At 42.6% G+C, this 22,392-nt stretch overlaps 2 protein-coding genes across 6 annotated transcripts in view; one reads left to right on the top strand and one right to left on the bottom strand.

Annotated features, from left to right (window-relative positions):
- The first annotated feature begins 158 nt into the window (after positions 1-158).
- LOC106587610 (dipeptidase 2) lies at positions 159-21,139 on the top strand. 2 transcript variants are annotated; one of them, XM_014176170.2, is made up of 11 exons: positions 159-320; positions 5,940-6,085; positions 6,481-6,607; positions 6,826-6,955; positions 8,763-8,904; positions 14,431-14,500; positions 15,312-15,488; positions 18,631-18,715; positions 18,894-18,969; positions 19,164-19,299; positions 19,628-21,139. In XM_014176170.2, the coding sequence occupies exons 2-11, from the start codon at positions 5,943-5,945 to the stop codon at positions 19,850-19,852; spliced, it is 1,311 nt and encodes a 436-aa protein (XP_014031645.1). In that variant the 5' UTR covers positions 159-320; positions 5,940-5,942; the 3' UTR covers positions 19,853-21,139. The 2 variants fall into 2 exon arrangements, with proteins under 2 accessions (XP_014031645.1, XP_014031646.1); XM_014176171.2 differs by lacking the exon at positions 159-320 and adding an exon at positions 2,725-2,787.
- Positions 20,850-22,392, bottom strand: part of LOC106587604 (solute carrier family 12 member 4) — a 43,926-nt gene continuing 42,383 nt past the window's right edge. For all 4 annotated transcript variants that reach the window (XM_045708226.1, XM_045708224.1, XM_045708225.1 and 1 more), the window contains exon 24: positions 20,850-22,266. Coding sequence is in view for 3 of the 4 variants with exons in the window: in XM_045708224.1 (XP_045564180.1) it covers positions 22,175-22,266 (92 nt within the window). In the remaining variant the exon portion in view is untranslated. The remainder of the gene's footprint in view (positions 22,267-22,392) is intronic.

Here is a 22,392-nt window from a genome sequence, read left to right as displayed (position 1 = left end):
GACACAGCTGGACTAAAAAACATGACCAATGGGGATTTCCATTTAAATCATTTTTATTTCTAGGTTTAGGCTAATCTGTCTCTGGGAAACTGGCCCATAGTGTTATTAGTTAGATTGGACAGTAGATGGCAGTAATCCCATCTCTATGACCACACTGCGCAATGTACACGATCTGTTCTATGCGTTACAGTACAATGTATTTCAGTTACTCACGTAGCCTACATCTGGGCGGAGGGAGCTAGAAAGTTCGCATTATTGAATTGTGACGTTCGGATTTCGTTGTAAAAAAAAACCCACCAGCTGATCGGACAACTTGCACAGTGAGCTTTGTTTTGCTAAAAATACTTTACTGTTTAAATAATTATGTTGCCTAGATTTACTGAATTATGTTTTTTTTAATAGAATTTCCGTTATTTGTAGGCCTATTTGCATAATATTTATAGTTGCGTAATGTTTTGGTTCACTCGTTAAAACTGTTGAACCATTCATTAACTGTAAAAGTTACTTTAAATGTTATGTTAAACTTTAAACGAACTACAATTTTTAAGGATTAATGAAGCCTTCATAAACCCTTTATAAAGCCAATAGGCCTATAGATGCTTAAGAAACCATTCCTAAAGCGAAAGTCAGCAGAATAAATAATTTACTAAACCGTCATCCCGCCTATGTTGCAGTAAAAAGCTGAGGGATACAGCTGGAGAAATGTAGCCACTCTCTTATTCATAGACAGAGCTATGTATGCAAGGACTGACCATCCATGATATCAACATTATGCTTAAACAATAAGGCACGAGGGGAAGGGCTGTTTTTAAGCACAAGGCAATGCAGAGTGCCTGGATAATGCAGAGTGCCGTGGTGTATTGGCCATATACCACAAACCCTGAGGTGCCTTATTGATATTATAAACTGGTTATCACCGTAATTAGAGCAGTAAAAATAAGTGTTTTGTCATACCCATGTCTGATATAGCACGGCTGTCAGCCAATCAGCATTCAGGGCTCGAACCACCCAGTTTATCATGTAGTTTTAATCATGTTTTGAGGCTATATAGTGTTTGTTTACATTTACTCTATTTACAAACATTGGAGTAAAACAGGCTTATATTTTGGATTCTGATGGGGTACGACAGTTGAACTAAACTCATGAGGCATTCTATAGATTATATTCTTCAAGAATCAATGTGTACATATTGTAAAATCTATTGTTCGCTAAATCCGGAGAAATTACAGACCATGTAAAAAACTGTTGGTCACTAAATCCATAATGGGCTCCCGAGTAGCGGTCTAAGGCACTGCATCTCAGTGCTAGAGGCGTCACTACAGACCCTGGTTTGATTCCAGGCCGTATCACAACCGGCCGTGATTGGGAGTCCCATAGGGAGCGGCACACAATTGGCCAAGCGTCGTTCGGGTTTGGCCGGTGTAGGCCATCATTGTAAATAAGAATTTGTTCTTAACTGACTTGCCTAGTTGAATAAAGGTTACATAAAAAAATAAAAATCTGTCTCGAAGGACCAAGTAAAAACGGTTGACTGGTATGCCCTCACCCGTCTGAGCGGTCGGCTGTGAATGCCCTCACCCAACAGATTGGTTTGGTTCTGTCCTCTATAGTGCTGTCCAGTTAGAACCTGATGTTGAAGCCCATCACAGTACTCTTGACAGTCACCACCATACACACACACGCAGACACAGCTGTTTCCATTTGAAGAGGTTTATATGGTTTTGGTCATCTGATTGATGTGGAATCTTATTGTTGTGGTTCTATAAGACAAAGATTTCCACACATGTAAACAGTATTAGTTAAGGGTTATAACTATACAATATACCTATATGTACATAAATAAATGGAAATGGCATTACACTTACAACATGTCTATAAAGGGCTATAAACACAGCATCAATATAAACATAAACTTAAACATTCACCTCTTGGAGAGAGAGAGAAACCAATTACTTGGCACAACATTCAGACATTCCTGTTGCCGTCGACAATACAAAGTTCTCAGAAACATGCGTCTTCTCCCTTCGGATGATGATAACATTCTGACCTGATTGGGTGGTACGGTGTTCAGAGTCCAGATGCGCATTTCCAAGCTCTCTGATTGGTTGGGAATGGCAGGGCTGTGATGAGTGAGGGATAACAAAGGTAGGCTGAGCAGCCAAACTAACGGGACTGAAGGGAAGCTGAAGGGACTGTGCGGTGAAGTTAGGTAGAGAGGAGAGGAGCAGGACGGCCTTTTTACAGATATCCTTAATTTGTAAAAATAAAATGTATGTAGCATCTGCTGATTGCCCCTTTAAGCAAATTTCATACTTTATAATTAGTGGCAAAGGATCACATTTGCCAAAGCCCTGGATATATATATAGGCCGAGACCTTTCATATCACACGTTATACAGTATTACTTTGTTTATAAATTATGTCGTGCTTATTAAGGCTTATTAAGGCTTTATGGATGCCATATAAGCAGAATTGCGCCAGAGGAGATGGTTGCTATTTTATGGGCTTCTAACCAATTGCGCTATTGTGTGTGTTTTTTTGCGTTATTTGTAACTTATTTTGTACATAATATTTCTGCCACTGTCTTTTATGACCCCCGAAAAGAGCTTCTGGATATCAGGACAGCGATTACTCACCTCGACTGGACGAAGATTTTTTCTTTAAGGAGTCGGACGCCAGTGATTTACTTCAGACACCGGACAAGGCCCAAATCCCCATCATTCGCATGAAGAAGAGACAGAGATATCGGTGACGTAGGTCGTGGTGCCTTGTAAGGATTCGACTGCAAGTGGGTAATCCGCCTCTACCATCAGTCATATTAGCCAACGTGCAATCATAAGATAATAAAATGGATGAGCTCCGATCAAGACTAACCTACCAATGGGACGTTAAAAACTGTAATATCTTATGTTTCATCGAGTTGTGGCTGAATGATGACATGGATAACATACAGCTGGCTGGGTTTTCCATGCATCGGCAAGATAGAACAGCTGCCTCCGGTAAGACAAGGGGTGACGGTCTGTGTCAATATGTAAATAACAGCTGGTGCACGAAATCTAATATTAAGGAAGTCTTGAGATTTTGCTCGCCTGAGGTAGAGTATCTCATGATAAGCTGTAGACCACACTATTTACCAAGAGAGTTTTCATCTATATTTTTCGTAGCTGTCTATCTACCACCACAAACTGATGCTGACACTAAGACCACACTCAACGAGCTGTATAAGGCCAAAATAAAACAAGACAATTCTCATCCAGAGGTGGCGCTCCTAGTGGTCAGGGACTTTAATGCAGGGAAACTTAAATCCGTTTTTACAACATTTCTAACAGCATGTTACATGTGCAACCACAGGAAAAAAAACTCTAGACCACCTTTACTCCACACACAAGGATGCGTACATAGCTCTCCCTCACCTTCCATTTGGCAAATCTGACCATAACTCTATCCTCCTGATTCCTGCTTACAAGCAAAAATGAAAGCAGGAACTACCAGTGACTCACTCAATACGGAAGTTGTCAGATGACGTAGATGCTAAGCTACAGGACTGTTTTGCTAGGACAGAATGAAATATGTTCCGGGATTCTTCCGATGGCATTGAGGAGTACACAACATCAGTCACTGGATTCATCAATAAGTGCATCGATGATGTCGTCCCAACAGTGACCATTTGTACATACCCCAACCAGAAGCCATGGATTACAGGAACATCCGCACTGAGCTGCCGCTTTCAAGGAGCGGGACTCTAACGGGACTCTAGCGGGACTTATATGAAATCCCGCTATGCTCTCTGACGAACCATCAAACAAGCAAAGCGTCAATTCAGGACTAAGATTGAATTGTACTACACCGTCTCCGTCACTCGTCGAATGTGGCAGGGCTTGCAAACTATTACGGACTACAAAGGGAAGCACAGCCGCGAGCTTCCCAGTGACACAAGCCTACCAGATGAGCTAAATGACTTCTATGCTTGCTTCGAGGCAAGCAACACTGAATCATGCATGAGAGCACCAGCTGTTCCGGACGACTGTGGGATCACGCTCTCGGGAGCCGATGTGAGTAAGACCTTTAAACAGGTCAACATTCACAAGGCCGCAGGGCCAGACAGATTACCCGGACGTGTACTCAGAGCATGCACTGACGAACTGGCAAGTGTCTTCACTGACATTTTCAACCTTTCCGTGACCGAGTCTGTAAAACCAACATGTTTCAAGGAGACCCCCATAGTCCCTGTGCCCAAGAACACAAAGGTAACCTACTTAAATGACCACCGACCCGTAGCACTCAAGTCTGTAGCCATGAAGTGCTTTGAAAGGCTGGTCATGGATCACATGAACACCACTATCCCAGAATCCCTAGACCCACTCCAATTTGCCTACCACCCCAACAGATCCACAGATGACGCAATCTCTATTGCTCTCCACACTGCCCTTTCCCACCTGGACAAAAGGAACACCTATGTGAGAATGCTATTAATTGACTACAGCTCAGCATTCAACACCATAGTGCCCTCAAAGCTCATCACTAAGCTAAGGACCCTGGGACTAAACACCTTCCTCTGCAACTGGATCCTGGACTTCCTGATGGGCCGCCCTCAGGTGGTAAGGGTAGGTAACAACACATCTACCACGCTGATCCTCAACACTGGGCCCCACAAGGGTGTTTGCTCAGTCCCCTCCTCCTCTCCCTGTTCACGCATGACTGCATGGCCAAGCACGACTCCAACACCATCATTAAGTTTGCCAACGACACAACAGTGGTGGGCCTGATCACCAACAATGATGAGACATCTTATAGGGAGGAGGTCAGAGACCTGGGAGTGTGGTGCCAGGATAACAACCTCTCCCTCAACGTGATCAAGACAAAGGAGATGGTTGTGGACTACAGGAAAAGGAGGGCTGAGCACACCCCCATTCTCATTGACGGGGTTGTAGTGGAGCAGGTTGAGAGATTCAAGTTCCTTGGTGTCCACATCATGGTCCAAACACACCAAGACAGTCGTGAAGAGGGCACGACAACGCCTATTCCCCCTCAGGAGAATGAAAATATCCTCAAAAGATTCTACAGCTGCACCATCGAGAGCATCCTGACTGGTTACATCACTGCCTGGTATGGCAACTGCTCTGCCTCCGACTGCAAGGCACTACAGAGGGTAGTGGGTACGGCCCAGTACATCACTGGGGCCAAGCTTTCTGCCATCCATGACCTCTATACCAGGTAGTGTCAGAGTAAGGCCCTAAAAATTGCCAAAGACTCCAGCCACCCAAGTCATAGACTCTTCTCTCTGCAACCGCACGACAAGCAGTACAGGAGCACCAAGTCTAGGTCCAAAAGACTTCTTAACAGCTTCCACCCCCAAGCCATAAGACTCCTGAACAGCTAATCAAATGGCTACCCGGACTATTTGCATTTTTACGCTGCTGCTACTCTCTGTTTGTTATTTATACATAGTCACTTTCAAATCAAATTTATTTGTCACATACACATGGTTAGCAGATGTTAATGCAAGTGTAGCGAAATGCTTGTGCTTCTAGTTACGACCATGCAGTAATATCTAACAAGTAATATAACCTAACAATTCCACAACAACTACCTTATACACACAAGTGTAAAGGAATGAATACGAATATGTACATAAAAATATATAAATGAGTGATGGCCGAACGGCATAGGCAAGATGCAGTAGATGGTAAGGGTACAGTATGTACATATGAGATGAGTAATGTAGGGTATGAAACATATAAAGCGACATTGTTTACCTACATGTGCAGTACCAGTCAAAATGTGCAGTACCTGTTGTATTCGGCACATGTGACTAATACAATTTGATTTGATTTGATTTGATAACGCGTTTATACATTGTAGTTTGTTTAAAGTGGTACCAAAACTTAAAAGTACTGGACTAATTGAAGTTACCACGTCTTAAAATTATTTTATTTATAGAATATGATATCGCGGATACTCCATAGAGGTGATTTTCTTAACCTGGGGACGAACTTGATGCTGTGTTTTCTCTGTGGGATGACATCGGGAGATCCTACAACAGGAAGTGCATTTGGCTTGATGACAAAATATCCTTTGATTGATGGGTAAGTAAACAGAGGAAAGTTGTCTTAGTTATTTTGGTTTTCCTAAAATAGAGCCAAGTTTATCCTACAGTATCCCTTATTATTGGTTGATGATATATTTGTCTGTGCAGAGATACATAGACATTTTTTGCCATACCATATGCAGCCTAAAATATTAATAGCTCATGGATTTTCAACAGTAAACTTTTGGAACTTCACCACCAAGTATCCACAACAAGTGTGGTTCCAAATACAAATAATTACCATCCCATACTGAGTAATTCTCGCCCACACACACGTGGTACTGTATGGAGCTGACGCTTTTGAAATTTGATATATAAAAATGTCTCTCTCCTGCTACACCTTGAGTCCCTCGCCTCTATTACATCTGACTGCCTCATCCCTTTCTCTCCTAGACATAATGACCTAGCTTTGATGCTGAGGATTCTCCACGACAACAGACTAAGTCAGGTTGACCTGCACAACATCAGCAAAGTGGCCACGGACATCAACAGACTCACAACGGGACATGTCGGCGCTCAGGTAGGTTAATATATGGTTAATAGTAGCCTGTGTGTGTGTGTGTGTGTGTGTTTGTGTGTGCGTGTGTATGCGTGTGCATGTTTGTGTGAGTGTGTGAGTGTGTATGTGTGTCCGTGCATGTGCACACTGAGTTGTACTAAAGCCATAATACCCTTCTAACTCAAGTGTTGCTCTCTGACCCCCTGCTTTGTCTCTGCCCCATCCCATGCTCTGATCAGGTGTTTGCAGCCTACGTGTTGTGTGGCGCCCAGGCGAAGGATGCTGTGAGGCTCACACTGGAACAGATAGACGTGATCAACCGTATGTGTACAGAGAACCCGGGACTGGAGCTAGTTACATCTGCCAAAGGTACAATATACCAGGGGTAGGCAAGTAGATTCAGCCGCGGGCCGATTTTTTTTCGGTGAGAATGGTCGTTGGCCGTAACATAATTATAATAATTTGTACACTGCAAATTGACCACAAATAAGCCCAATAAGAGATAGCATTTGAAAATAACAATAGTTTCATACTTTGATTACATTGAGACATGATCATGTTTCTTTTTTTACTTGTGGGAATACTTGGGAACAGATTTCTTAAGTTATTATATATATTTTTTCTGAATTCCTGGTGATTTTAGTATTTGTTCCCCCTAAAAAACTAAAAGTGTATGTGAATGTGTGTGGTTTCGTGTGCGAATGTCAGTGTAGTGTGTGTGAGTGTATGCTGTCCATAGTGTATACAGTATATAGTCTAGCGAGTGTGTATAGAGTCAGTGCAAGATAGGGTCAATACAGATAGTCCGGGGTAACCATTTAATTAACTATTTAGCAGCCTTATGGGGGTAGAAGCTGTTCTGTAGCCTGTTGTTCTGAGAGCAGATGCTCCGGTACCGTTTGCGGGGCGGTGGTAGAGAAAACAGTCTATGGCTTGGGTGGCTAAAGTCTTTGGCAATTTCTTGGGCCTTCCTCTGACACCGCCTGATATAGAGGTCCTGGATGGCAGTCAGCTCGGGCCAAGTGATGTACTGGGCCGTCCGCACCACCCTCTGTGGCGCTTTGCCTTTGCCATACCAAGTGATGATTCAGCCAGTCAAGATGCTCTCAATGGTGCAGCTGTAGAACTTTTTGAGGATCCGAGGGCACATGTCAAATCTTTTCAGCCTCCTGAGGGGGAAGAGGTGTGTGAGTTTGTGGACCATGTTAAGTTCATAGTGATGTGGATGCCAAGGAACTTGAAGCTCCCGACCTGCTCCACTACAGCCCCATCGATGTGGATGGGGGCGTGCTCTCCCCCTTTTTCCTGTAGTCCACGATCAGTTCCTTACTGACATTGAGGGAGAGGCTGTTGTCTCTGATCTCCTCCCAGTAGGCTGTCTCATTTCCGTTGGTAATCAGGCCTACCACCGTCGCGTTGTCAGCAAACTTGATGATGGTTTTAGAGTCGTGTGTAGCCACGCAGTCGTGAGTGAACAGGTAGTACAGGAGGGGACTAATCACACAACCCTGAGGGGCCCCTGTGTTGAGGGTCAGCATGGCGGAGGTGTTGTTTCCTACCCTCACCACCTGGGGGGCGGCCTGTCAGGAAGTCCAGGATCCAGTTGCAGAGGGATGTGTTCAGTCCCAGGGTCCCGGGCTTTGTGATGAGCTTGGAGGGGACTATGGTGTTGAACGCTGAGCTGTAGTCTATGAATAGTATTCTCTCATAGTTATTTCCCCTCTTGTCCAGGTGGGAGAGAGCAGTGTGAAGTTTAATTGAAATTGCATCATCTGTTGGAGTGGGTCCAGGATGTCTGGGACGATGGTGTTGATGTGTGTTATGGCCTTTCAATGCACTTCATAATTACAGATGCGAGTGCTAATGGACGATAGTCATTTAGGCAGGTTACCGTGGAGTTCTTAGGAACAGGAACAATGGTGGGCAGCTTCAAACATGTTGGACTTACAGACTGGGCAAGGAGACACTTGCCAGCTGGTCTTCTGGCCTGTAATTTACGCTCTCTGAAGTAATTTGATGGGTTTTCCAAATTGATCTTTCCACCAATATATGGAAATGCGTGGGTGTCTAAGTGGGTTGATGCCTAGTAAAAACATATTTCTGCCCAATTTACAGTAGTATGATGATAATGATGATGATGATGTGTGTGTGTGTATCATGTGTGTGTATTCAACAGGACTAAATGACACTAAGAGGATAGCATGTCTGATCAGCATTGAGGGAGGTCATTCTATAGACAGCAGCCTGCCAACCCTGCGTATGTTTTACCAGCTGGGGGTTCGCTCCATGGCCCTCACACACACCTGCAACACGCCTTGGTGAGCGCACGCACGCACGCACGCACGCACGCACGCACACACACACACACACACACACACACACACACACACACACACACACACACACACACACACACACACACTTATGACCTCCTCACAGTCATCAAACGAGCCAAAGGACAATATAGGACTATGGTGGAATCTTATTAAACAGGCTCCGAAGCCTGCCGCATGTGGCAGGGGCTACAGTCCATTACGGATTACAAAGGAAGACCAACCGTGATCTGCCCAACGATGCCTTTCTACCAGACAAACTCAATGCATTTTATGCGCGCTTTGTCAGCAACAACATCGAGCCGGGTGTGAGGGCCGTCACCGACCCAGAGGACTGGGTGATCTCACTCTCCTAGGCCGACGTGAGAAGAGTCTTTAATCAGGTCAACACCCACAAGGCCACGCACCTCGATGGTATTCCAGGGCGCGTTCTCAGAGCATGTGCAGACCAGCTGGCAGGCATATTCATAGTAATTTCCAAACTCTCCTTGTCCCAGTCTGTAATCCCCACGTTTTAAGATGACCACAATCATTCCTGTACCTAAGAACTCTAAGGCTTCATGCCACAATGATTACCGCCTTGTAGCACTCACTTCTGTAACCATGAAGTGCTTTGAGAGACTGTTTATGGCACACATTATCTCTACCATCCCAGCCACCCTAGACCCACTCCAATTTGCATACCGCCCAAACAAATCCATAGACGACGCAATTTCTATTGCTCTCCACACTGCCCTCACCTACCTAGATAAGAGGAATACCTATGTGAGAATGCTGTTCATTGACTACAGCTCAGCGTTCAACACCATTATCCCCTCCAATCTCGCCACCAAACATAGGACTCTGGGTCTGAAAACCTCCTTTTGCAACTGGAGCCTGGACTTCCTGACGGGCCGACCCCAGTTGGTGAGGGTAGACAACATCACTTCCACCACGCTGACCCTCAACACAGGGGCCCCACAGGGGTGTGTGCTTAGTCCCCTCCTTTGCTTCCTGTTCACCCACAACTGTGTGGCTACACACGACTCCAACACAACGGTAGTAGACCTGATCACCGGCGATGATGAGTCAGCCTACAGGGAGGAGGTCAGTGACCTGGCAGTGTGGTGCCAGAGCAACAACCTCTCCCTCAACGCCAGCAAGACTAAGGAGCTGATTGTGGACTGCAGGAAACCGGGGGTGAGCACGCCGCCATCCACATCAACGTTCCGGCAGTGGAGCAGGTAGACAGCTTGAAGTTCCTTAGTGTTGTCGTGTCTTTGGCATCATTAAACTGAAGATGAATCTTTATCAAAAAGTCTTTGTAATTATTATTACGTGATTAAACTACTTAATCATGTAACTGTAATTAACTAGGAAGTTGGGGCACCAAGGAAAATATTCAGATTACAAAAGTTATAATTTTCCTAATATAAGTTTCAGATATTTGAATATCTTATGACTTAGTCTTCTGATTAATGAATTATTCTTTACCTCACGTTAGTCTCATTCCAAACATCGTAAATTGTTGGTTATCTGCACGAACCCAGTCTTCACTATGAGTCATCCATACATCAATTGTCTTAAAATAATTTATTTACTAACTAAGTACTCACAGAAATGCATAGTAGATATGGTTACAAAGAAATGATAGGAGAATGTGCCCTAGTGGGCTAAACCGGTATGGCGGCTTGTTAGACAAAAGGGGAGTGGGGGTCAGCTGAGAAGGCTCTACAGAGTTGATAATTATAACAATTGAAATGCTAATCCTTTGCACCTGAACGCTCACTCATTCAGGAATAATTGCAATCAATATATATATATTTACGCTCAGTGTGTCGTCGGGATCTCTGTTGAAAAGTTTGTTTCTGTTGGAGAGTTTGTCCGCTCTCTCTCTCTCTCTCTCTCTCTCTCTCTCTCTCTCTCTCTCTCTCTCTCTCTCTCTCTCTCTCTCTCTCTCTCTCTCTCTCTCTCTCTCTCTCTCTCTCTCTCTCTCGTGGTTAGAATGGATAGTTCAGAGTGACATTCATTCATGTCGTTATAGAATAGATGTTTCGGCGGTTGTCGGTCTTCGCATTCAATGATACCGAATTCCAAGCTGCAGACTAGTAATTAATATCAAAGACTTGTTCTTATTCTGTCGGTATCGATAGTCTAAGAGTTTAACCACGTGGTATGGTTAAAAGATTCAGCCATCTACTCAAACCTTAGCTTATACTCAGGTTTATGGTCTCTACTCAAACCTTGGCCTTCTCGTGGTAAGCTGGTCTGCCACCTTTAGCCATCTCGTAATTGAGGTAAGGTCGGTCTGGTGATAGAAAACCCAGGTGGGGGTTTTATTCGGAACATGGAAAAGGGCTGTCTCATGGCGCCAGGTCCTGTCTGTACCTCTGGGGGCGTGCCAATGACTTAGTGAAACTTTAAACAGAAATACAATTCTCTCACATTAACATCATTACATAGCATCTGCCATTTCACAAATAGTATCATCTTTACTCATTCATTTTGTACAACAATTAGATGTAAGCCTCATAACTGAGGCTGTTGTATAAACAGCGTTATGGTAATGTGGCCGTATTGTCTCTCATGAGTTTCACAAAATTGTACCAAACGGACCAGTTCGTAGCTGGATTCTTCACCGATCTTTCATACATTCTCCAGAACATAAATATTGTTCAGGCCTCCAGTTCTGTGAGGTGGAAGAAATTCCTTTGTTCTTTCTATGAAAACTCACTCTCTCTCTATACTGTGGCCATGAGGAGATAGTCTCCTCCAGGAATTTACGGCCTCTCTGACCACAGCAGCCTGGGTGTAGGAGACAGAGAGAGATGGTGCAGAGGTAGGGGGATGGTGCTCGCTGTGTCCAAAGAGGGCAACGTCATGACAGTGTCCAGATCACTAAAGTCTTAAAATGGTCCAAACACACACACACAGTCGTGAAGAAGGTGCGACATTGCCTTTTCCCCCTCAGGAGGTTGAAAAGGTTTGGCATGGGCTCTCAAATCCTGAAAGGTTCTACAGCTCTACCATTGAGAGCATATTGACTAGCTGCATCACTGCTTGGTGTGGCAATAGCACCGCCCTCGATTGCATGGCGCTACAGAGGGTTTATGCGGAAAGCCCAGTACATCACTGGGGCCGAGCTCCCTGCCATCCAGGACCTCTATTTCAGGCAGTATGAAAAGAAGACCCAGAAAATCGTCTAAGACCCCAACCACCCAGGCTATTTTCTCTGCTGCCGCATGGCAAGAGGTACCGGTGCATAAAGTCTGACACCAACAGGCTCTTGTACAGCTTCTATCCCCAAGCGATACAACTGATAAATAGCTACACGCACTGAGTTTACCTTGTATCTGTATTTACCTTTAATTTCAATATTTTCCCACTCACAGAGCCCTACACACTCACACACACTGTCACTCCAACACACACACAAACACTCACTCCATAATTTGCTCACTAACACATACATACAGTTGAAGTCGGAAGTTTACATACACTTAGGTTAGAGTCATTATTGGTTTTTCAACCACTCCACAAATTTCTTGTTAACAAACAATAGTTTTGGCAAGTCGGTTAGGACATCTACTTTGTGCATGACACAAGTCAGTTTTCCAACAATTGTTTACAGACAGATTATTTCACTGTATCACAATTCCTGTGGGTCAGAAGTTTACATACACTAAGTTGAGTGTGCCTTTAAACAGCTTGGAAAATTCCAGAAAATGATGTCATGGCTTTAGAAGCTTCTGATAGGCTAATTGACATCATTTGAGTCAATTGGAGGTGTACCTGTGGATATATTTTAAGGCCTACCTTCAAACTCAGTGCCTCTTTGCTTGACATCATGGGAAAATCTAAAGAAATCATTCAAGACCTCAGAATTTTTTTTTTAGCCCTCCACAAGTCTGGTTCATCCTTGGGAGCAATTTCCCAATGCCTGAAAGTACCACGTCCATCTGTACAAACAATAGTATGCAAGTATAAACACCATGGGACCACGAAGACGTCATACCACTCAGGAAGTAGACACGTTCTGTCTTCTAGAGATGAACGTACTTTGGTGCGAAAAGTGCAAATCAGTCCCAGAACAACAGCAAAGGACCTTGTGAAGATGCTGGAGAAAACAGGTACAAAAGTATCTATATCCACAGTAAAATAGTCCTATATCGACGTAACCTGAAAGGCCGCTCACCAAGGAAAAAGCCACTGCTCTAAAACTGCCATAAAAAAGCAAGACTACGGTTTACAACTGCACATGGGCAAAAGATTGTACTTTTTGGAAAAATGTCCTCTGGTCTGATGAAACAAAAATAGAACTGTTTGGCCATAATGACCATGGTTATGTTTGGAGGAAAAAGGGGGAGGCTTGCAAGCCGAAGAACACCATCCCAACCGTGAAGCACGGGGATGGCAGCATCATGTTGTGGGGGTGCTTTGCTGCAGGAGGGACTGGTGCACTTCACAAAATACATGGCATCACGAGGGAGGAAAATGATGTGGATATATTGAAGCAACATCTCAAGACATCAGTCAGGAAGTTAAAGCTTGGTCGCAAATGGGTCATCAAAATGGACAGTGACCCCAAGCATACTTCCAAAGTTGTGGCAAAATAGCTTAAGGACAACAAAGTCAAGGTATTGGAGTGGCCATCACAAAGTCCTGAACTCAGTCCCATAGAACATTTGTGGGCAGAACTGAAAAAGTGTGTGAGCAAGGAGGCCTACAAACGTGACTCCGTTACACCAGCTCTGTCAGGAGGAATGGGCCAAAATTCACCCAACTTATTGTGGGAAGCTTGTGGAAGGCTACCCAAAACGTTTGACCCAAGTTAAACAATTTAAAGGCAACGCTACCAAATACTAATTGAGTGTATGTAAACTTCTGACCCACTGGGAATGTGATGAAATAAATAAAAGCTGAAATAAAACATTCTCTCTGCTATTATTCTGACATTTCACATTCTTAAAATAAAGCGGTGATCCTAACATACCTAAGACAGGGAATTTTTACTAGGATTAAATGTCAGGAATTGTGGAAAACTGAGTTTAAATGTATTTGGCTAAGGTGTATGTAAACTTCCAACTTCAACTGTATATACTGACTCTACACACCTGCACACTCACTCACATGAATGCAGCTGCTTCTCTGTTTATCTTATATCCTGTTGCCTAGCTCCCTTACCCCTATACATATCTACCTCCATCACTCCAGTATCCCTGCACATGGAAATATGGTATTGGATATGACTTTTTAAGTATTTTTTTGTACAGTATGTAGTATGCTTACTTATTTACTTTATAGTGTGTTTCGTATTTCTTATTCTTATTTCTTGTGTTTTATTGTTGTTGTAATACATTGTTATTGATTATTTCATAGTTGGGTTTTGAGTTTGCAAGAAAGGCATTTCACTGTACTTGTGCATGTGATATTAAAACTTACAGACTCATGCACAATATTTGTTATATTTTGGTTTGACATCTTAGGTTCTTGCTACTGGGCTATAACACAGTAGTTTTTTTATTACTTCAGGGCTGAGTCCTCCTCAACAATTTATGATGTCTATCAAAGAGAAAATGACAGCCTAACAGACTTCGGTAAGGTAAGGTGAACCTTTAACACTAAGTCTGCGTTCAAGCCAATACTTGTAGCCTACGCTGGTCACTTCAGGCGTCATACTGGAGCGTAATGACATTTCGGCACACTTACGTCTTCAGGGACACCTGAAGTCTACAAGCTGGAGAGGTTACAACAAACTTTGTACAGTCAGTGCAGGTTGATCAGAAGCTCCGCCGGGGCAGTCCCTTCAGTCCTCTTATATACTGCTACACAGATGAGTTATATTTGCATGATTTACATGATTTATTATTCATCATTGGCTCCTGCATGTGATGGACCAATACCTCATGAGGCTTCCTCTCACCAAGTTGAGACCTTGAAACTGAAATACCTGAAATAACTGAAACACCCAGAGCAATGTTCTGGGCGTACTGCCAAGTTGCTTATCAGTGATAGAGAGGATCAGCCAGTCACCTGCATGGACCCATCCAAATGGTTATTAGAAAAGCAGCATTTATTTGATCCACAAACATAACATTTTCCTTCACAGTCTCTAGGAGTTGTACACAAACATTCTTGATCCTTGACGATTGTGTAAGACTGATGTGATCCCCAGTCGCAACTGAGCGTTTTACTGTTTGAAGTGTTTACTGTTTGTAGATAAGTGGCGCAAAGTGTTGTATGTTGTTTACTGTCAGCAGATATGTACAATGACGTACATAGAGCACATAATATATAATTACTGGGAAACCTCACAGCAAGTGGTAACATGCTTTTCCTGTTCTCTCTCTCTCTCTCTCTCTCTCTCTCTCACTCTGTCTTTCTCTCTCCCTCTCTCTCTGTCTTTCTCTCAGGATGTGGTGAAGGAGATGAACAGATTGGGGATGATAGTAGACCTGTCCCATAGTTCCTGGGCCACAGCCAGGGCAGTACTGCAGATCTCTAAGGCTCCAGTTATTTTCAGCCACTCCTCAGCCCATGCCATTTGTAACCACAGCCGCAATGTTCCTGATGACCTGCTCCGCGAACTGGTGAGACCCCTGGCAAGAACTCTCTCTCTCTGTCTGTCTCTCTCTCTCTTTCTCTCTCTAACACTCCTCCATCCCTCCTCCCTTTCAACCACCATCGGCACGGTCACTCATTGTGGGTGGCCTGTGTTTACTCCTTATCAGGAGAGTCTTTTGGAATTATATTTTTACGATGTCTCCTTTCTGCAATGTTTCTTTAATCCACTTGTCCTTTATGTGCATTTCCTGTTTTACAGTGCCTTCAGAAAGTATTCCTACCCCTTGAATTATTCCACATTTTGTTGTGTTACAGCCTGAATTCAAATGGATTAAATATACAGTACCAGTCAAAAGTTTGCACACACCTACTCATTCCAGGGGTTTTCTTTATTTTTACTATTTTCTACATTGTAGAATAATAGTGATTACATCAAAACTATGAAATAACACATATGGAATCATGTAGTAACCAAAAAAGTGTTAAACAAATCAAAATATATTTAATATTTGAGATTCTTCAAAGAAGCCAACCTTTGCCTTGATGACAGCTTTGCACACTCTTGGCATTCTCTCAACCAGCTTCATGAGGTAGTCACCTGGAATGCATTTAAATTAACTGGTGTGCCTTGTTGAAAGTACATTTCTGGAATTTCTTCATTCTTAATGCATTTGAGCAAATCAGTTGTGTTGTGACAAGGTAGGGGTGGTTTAAGAAAGATAGGCCTATTTGGTAAAAGAACAAGTCCGTATTATGGCAAAAACAGCTCAAATAAGCAAAGAGAAACAACAGCCCATCATTAATTTAAAACATGAAGGTCAGTCAATACGGAAAATGTCAAAAACTTCGAAAGTTTCTTCAAGTGCAATCGCAAAATCCATCAAGGGCTATGATGAAACTGGCTCTCATGAGGACTGCCACAGGAAAGGAAGACCCAGAGTTACCTCTGCTGCAGAGGATAAGTTCATTAGAGTTACCAGCCTCAGAAATTGCAGCCCAAATAAATTCTTCACAGAGTTCAAGTAACATACACATCTCAACATCAACTGTTCAGAGGAGACTGCGTGAATCAGGCCTTCATGGTCAAATTTCTGCAAAGAAACCACTAATAAAGGACACCAATAAGAAGAAGAGACTTGCTTAGGCCAAGAAACACGATCAATGGACTTTAGACCGGTGGAAATCTGTCCTTTGGTCTGATGAGTCCAAATTTGAGATTTTTGGTTCCAACTGCCGTGTCGTTGTGAGACGCAGAGTAGGTGAACGGATAATCTCTACATGTGTGGTTCCCCCCGTGAAGCATGGAGGAGGAGGTGTGATGGTGTAGGGGTGCTTTGCTGGTGACACTGTCAGTGATTTATTTAGAATTCAAGGCACACTTAACCAGCATGGCTACCACAACATTCTGCAGCGACACGCTATCCCATCTGGTTTGCTCTTAGTGGGACTATAATTTGTTTTTCAACAGGACAACGACCCAACACACCTCCTGGCTGTGTAAGGAGAGTGATGGAATGCAGCATCAGATGACCTGGCCTCCACAATCATCCGACCTCAACCCAATTGAGATGGTATGGGATGAGTTGGACCGCAAAGGGAAGGAAAAGCAGCCAACAAGTGTTCAGCATATGTGGGAACTCCTTCAAGACGGTTGGAAAAGCATTCCAGATGAAGCTGGTTGAGAGAATGCCAAGAGTGTGCAAAGCTGTCATCAAGGCAAAGGGTGGATTTGTTTAACACTTTTTTGGTTACTACATGATTTTTTCATAGTTTTGATGTCTTAACTATTATTCCACAATGTAGAAAATAGTAAAAATAAAGAAAAACCCTTGAATGAGTAGGTGTCAAAACTCTTGACTGGTACTGTATATTTTTTCCATCTACACACGATACCCCATAACGACAAAGTGATACCCCATAGATTTTCAAGCCGATTTAAGTCAACACTGTAACCAGGCTACTCAGGAACACTCAATGTCGTCTTGGTAAGAAACTCCAGTGTATATTTTGGCCTTGTGTTTTAGGTTATTGTCCTGCTGAAAGGTGAATTTGTCTCCCAATGTCTGTTGGAAAGCCGACTGAACCGAGGTTTCCTCTAGGACTTTGCCTGTGCTTAGCTCTATTCCGTTTCTTTTTATTAAAAAAAACTCCCTAGTCCTTGCCGATGACAAGCATACCCATAACATGATGCAGCTACCACCATGCTTGAAAATGTGAAGAGTGGTACTAAGTGATGTGTTGATTTGGATTTGCCCCAAACAAAATGCTTTGTATTCTTTGCCACATTTTTTTCTGTTTTACTTTAGTGCCTTATTGCAAACAGGATGCATGTTTTGGAATATTTTTATTCGGTACATGCTTCCTTCTTTTCACTCTGTCACATAGGTTAGTATTGTGGAGTAACTACAATGTTGTTGATCCATCCTCAGTTTTCTCCTATCACAACCATTCAGCTCTGTAACTGTTTTAAAGTGACCATTGGCCTCATGGTGAAATCCCTGAGTGGTTTCCTTCCTCTCCGGCAACTGAGTTAGGAAGGACGCCTGTATCTTTGTAGTGACTGTGTGTATTGATACACCATCCAACGTGTAATTAATAACTTCAGCATGCTCAAAGGGCTATTTAATGTCTGCCTTTTTAAAAAACCTATCTACCAATAGATGCTCTTCTTTGCGAGGCTTTGTGGTTGAATCTGTGTTCGAAATTCACCGCTCGGCTGAGGGACCTTACAGATAATTGTATGTGTTGTACAGAGATGAAATAGTCATTCAAAAATAATGCTAAACACAATTTTTGCAAATCCGAGTGAGTCCATGCAACTCATAATGTGACTTATTAAGCACATTTTTACTCCTGAAATTATTTAGGCTTGCCATAATAAAAGGGTTGAATACTTATTGACTCAAGACATTTCAGCTTGTAATTTTTTATTAATTTGTAAAAATGTCTAAAAACATAATTCCACTTTGACATTATGGGGTATTGTGTGTAGGCCAGTGAAACAAAATCTCAATTTAATCAATTTTAAATTTGGGCTGTAACACAACAATGCGGAAACAGTCAAGGGGTGTGAATACGTTCGGAAGGCACTGTATCTACATGGCTGGAAGGTCACTGGAAGTGTGGAATGTTTTTTTATGTTCTATTCTGGGTGTGTTGTTGTTTCAGAAGGAGAACGGAGGACTCATCATGGTTAATCTGCACAGTGGGTTTGTGGCTTGCCATGGCCAAGCCAATGTCTCCATCGTGGCTGGTGAGCAGTTGCCTTTGATTAGTGTTTATTGGCATCAAACAATTAAGCGCAAAATTGACTGCCTTGTTATCAATCAAGACCTGTTTAGAAGACCAGTATCAAGAACATCAATAACATGTGTACACATGATTTATCTTATCATTATCTTATCTTCTGATATTCCTCTTACTTTTTGCAGACCATTTTACCCACATTAGGAAGGTGGTTGGATCTGAGTCAATAGGAATAGGAGGGGACTTTGATGGAGCTTCTAAGTAAGACCTTTTACCTCAGAGTAACAGCAGCACATTCAGCGTTAGTTCATTAATACAGCCACATTATGCTCCAGCTTGAATGCTATCAGAATTACTCACTTTTTTGTAAGCAGGCTGGTAACAGATAGCAGCTGCATTTTAAGTGTCCTGAGGGTTTGAGTAATACATAGCCTGTTATGTTCTACTGTCTGAAGGTTCCCTCTTGGATTAGAGGATGTGTCCAAGTATCCCGCTCTGATTCAGGAGCTGCTGAAGAGACACTGGACAGAGAACGAGTTGTCCGGGGTCCTCAGACACAACTTCCTACGTGTATTCAAGGAGGTCGAGAAAGTGAGTGCTAAAGGAACAAAAGCGCTGTGTTTTTGCCTATTATAAAGACTCAATGCTGCAGTATGAGTAATGCAATCAAAGCCCATCACAAACACCTGCAGTAGTAACATCAAAGGAATGACAGGAATGAAAGGCATCTCTGTCTGGGACTGAATGTCCATCTGAGTACTTTGTGGTATGAAGGGAACTGAGAACTGGAAAAATAGCCTTGTATAGTGCATGGAAAATCCCACTTGTTTTTTCTTGTTCAGTAGAGTCACTGTCACAGCATCATAACACAGTGTAAACTTCTCTCTCTCTCCCTCCCTCCCCTCTATCCCTTCCCCAGGAGCGTGACAGGCAGAAAGCAAAAGGAACTCTCCCCAGTGAAGTGCAGATAGACTTGGCTGAGGTTCAGAACCCCTGCAGACTGGTACTCAGGCGACCTGACCACCAGACGACAAAGATGGAACAGATGTACTCCAAGGGCCACAGTGAACTGGTGGTCCCCAGGAGTCTGGTCTGGACCATGGTTATACTAATCTCCTGCCTCTGTGTCCTGATGGACCATTAAGAGTTTAATATGGCCTCGATTCAATCAGATCCAGCGTTAACCTGCGTTGACTGATATCTGCATAGTGGATGTTTTGGCAGTATTGGAGGTGTCGCTGTAGTGTGAGCTGACAAATAAGTGTGTGGCTGCTCTTTTGTGTCACCAACCACTCCCTTCCTTATTATCCCTACGCATTAGATGTTCAAAACGACAAAAGAAAGTGCAGGCTCTATCGACAATAGATATTATGAAATGCATGTTTTCATTTGAATTTGGATGGGGGGATTTATCAGTCTATGTAGACAATAGACCATTACGCATTAGAGTGTTTGAACTTGTAATGTGGCTACATCAGACAAATCCCATGCAGCCGCGTTAGAAGTCGGTGTGGTTTCATTGCATCCAATGACAGTGTCCGCGATAATGTACCGTAAGGAGCAGCTCTAACGCACTTCCACCTTCAACACTGCCAAAACAACCAGATGTCGACTAGCAGGGATCTGATAAGAATTTAACCCTTAGTGTTACTAAACTAGCAGTGCTTGACTTGCACAGGAGCCCACTGGAGCTGAGTACCGGCACCTCAAATTCTCTACTGCTTGAGCTCTTTTTACTCTTATAGAATATTAGCTCAAAAGTATAGTGGAGCTCCTGCACCTAAATATAAACAGTACTTGCACCCAAAATGAGTACCGGAACCTATTTAGTAGTACTACTAGTGTTGTATTACAATAAACTATCCACTACAAAAATGTTTCTCCGACAGTGACAAGCCTAGCTTTAACGTGTTTACTGTGTCACTTGCTTACATGTGATCTTCCCTACAAAGAACTTTACCTAATTTTTAGTTTTGGTCATTTTGACCTTGAAGGAGTTGTATATTACACAATGCTCTGCACGCACTTTATACTATATTACATTGAGTTTAACATAACAATCACTTTTAACTCTTTTCACATATCTCATTATAAAAATATCTCTGTGTTATGTTTGTTTAATGATACAATCAAGGTCATACTGAGGCATTTACAAACTATCTTTATTTTTCTGAGGACACAGACCTTGATGTCCATCACACAAACTTGAGTTTCACAATGAAACTATTTCATAGAAAGTGACGATTTCATCTTAAAATTAACATTAATGTAACATTTCCTCACAAGTGTATACAGTGAAACAGTATGTAACATGTTAATATACTGTAATGCCTCCTACAGTCATCTCAGGAATGTTGTATTCTGTATTCATAGGTTATATCGTTTTTATTTTGCCTTTCTCTTAAGTAAATAATGCTTTGAGGTTTCTGTATTTCTACCATCTTATTTTATGAACACATTGATATATCTGAAGTCAAGATAGTTCAATTCTGGTTGAATAGGGAAATTAATCATGATTTTATTGCTAAGTTCAGAAAAATACTCTTCGCCTTTAAAGCTCTTGCAGTCTACATTAAAGAAAAGGAAATGCGTGCATATGCTACTCTGTTCAGGTGGCCCTGAAAGTAGTCTTCATGCCTATAATAATGACTTTTGTACAGAAAGAGCAGATTACATGTAATGTATAATTGTCAATGATTTAAAACCTCTTCTCTTTCAACAATTACAAATCATAATCCAGTAAAATAATGTTTCAATACAATCTCTGGCATCCACATGTACAAGCACTCTCTGCGCCATCTGTTGAAATACCCCAACTAGCATTTCATTATCTACAATCCGAAAAATCTTATCCTCATCGGGGGAAGGTTCTGAAAATAAATAAGAAAATAAATACAAAAGTTATTATTCCACCAACCATAAAAAGGTTGTGAAAAAATAACTCAAATTGGCACTCAACACAGAGGCCTTCATACGGACCACCCAAGACTGTGCTATCTGGAAAGCTAATCCTTGATGAGGGAAAGCCCACCATCATTTCTTTGCTGCAAACAATACAAAAATACTGACTCAGTCGACATAGAAAATTATGTGTATGTGTAAAAGTAGCAGTTGTTAATGGTCTCCTATTGCAGAAATAGGTTTGTGAATGACCCAAGCTTTAGTTGCCTTGGCAATAAGGGATTCATGAGGGAATTATAGCATGTCATCTTTAAAGGTTACTGTCCTCATGGAAGGCAATACATTCCGCAGAAATGCCAGGCAAATTATTATTGCTTTCTGTGGTCCTCAAATTCCACAATAAAAGTCCTCTTAATTCCATCATTAATTGGCTCAGTTTGTATGTACTGTATGTTGAGGATCGGCTGGATGCTGCTACCGGTGCTGCAGTGCCCCCGGTGGTCGGGGTGGAATGTCTCCTGTCGAGGCAGTGTCGTGACCTGTGAGCCGAGTGGTTTCTGATAGGTCAGGAGTAGATAGTGATAACCTCTCGGCCTCCTCCTCTCACCAGCAGCACTCTCTCCAGACCTTCCGTCAGCACCTCCAGAAACTCCATATCTGGGCCAGAGTTAAGCACTGTTATAACCAGCAACTCTGCATCACTGCACCTGCGATTACATCTGCAAATATGTGTACGCAGCAGATTTGATGTTCAGCTTAAAAGCCAGTAGTCTTTCATCTCGG

The sequence above is a fragment of the Salmo salar genome, chromosome ssa26 (assembly GCF_905237065.1).
Source record: "Salmo salar chromosome ssa26, Ssal_v3.1, whole genome shotgun sequence".
Lineage (NCBI taxonomy): Eukaryota > Metazoa > Chordata > Actinopteri > Salmoniformes > Salmonidae > Salmo > Salmo salar.
The sequence above is the reverse complement of the archived record's forward strand: the minus strand, read 5'-3'. Positions and strand labels throughout refer to the sequence as shown.

What these genes read in the sequence shown, in the direction of transcription:
- LOC106587610 (XM_014176170.2), top strand. Translation starts at nt 5,943, where the DNA reads ATGATATCGCGGATACTCCATAGAGGTGATTTTCTTAACCTGGGGACG. An exon ending in CACACCTGCAACACGCCTTG is followed by an intron (nt 8,905 to 14,430) that starts GTGAGCGCACGC and finishes TTATTACTTCAG; the next exon opens with GGCTGAGTCCTCCTCAACAA. An exon ending in GACTTTGATGGAGCTTCTAA is followed by an intron (nt 18,970 to 19,163) that starts GTAAGACCTTTT and finishes TACTGTCTGAAG; the next exon opens with GTTCCCTCTTGGATTAGAGG.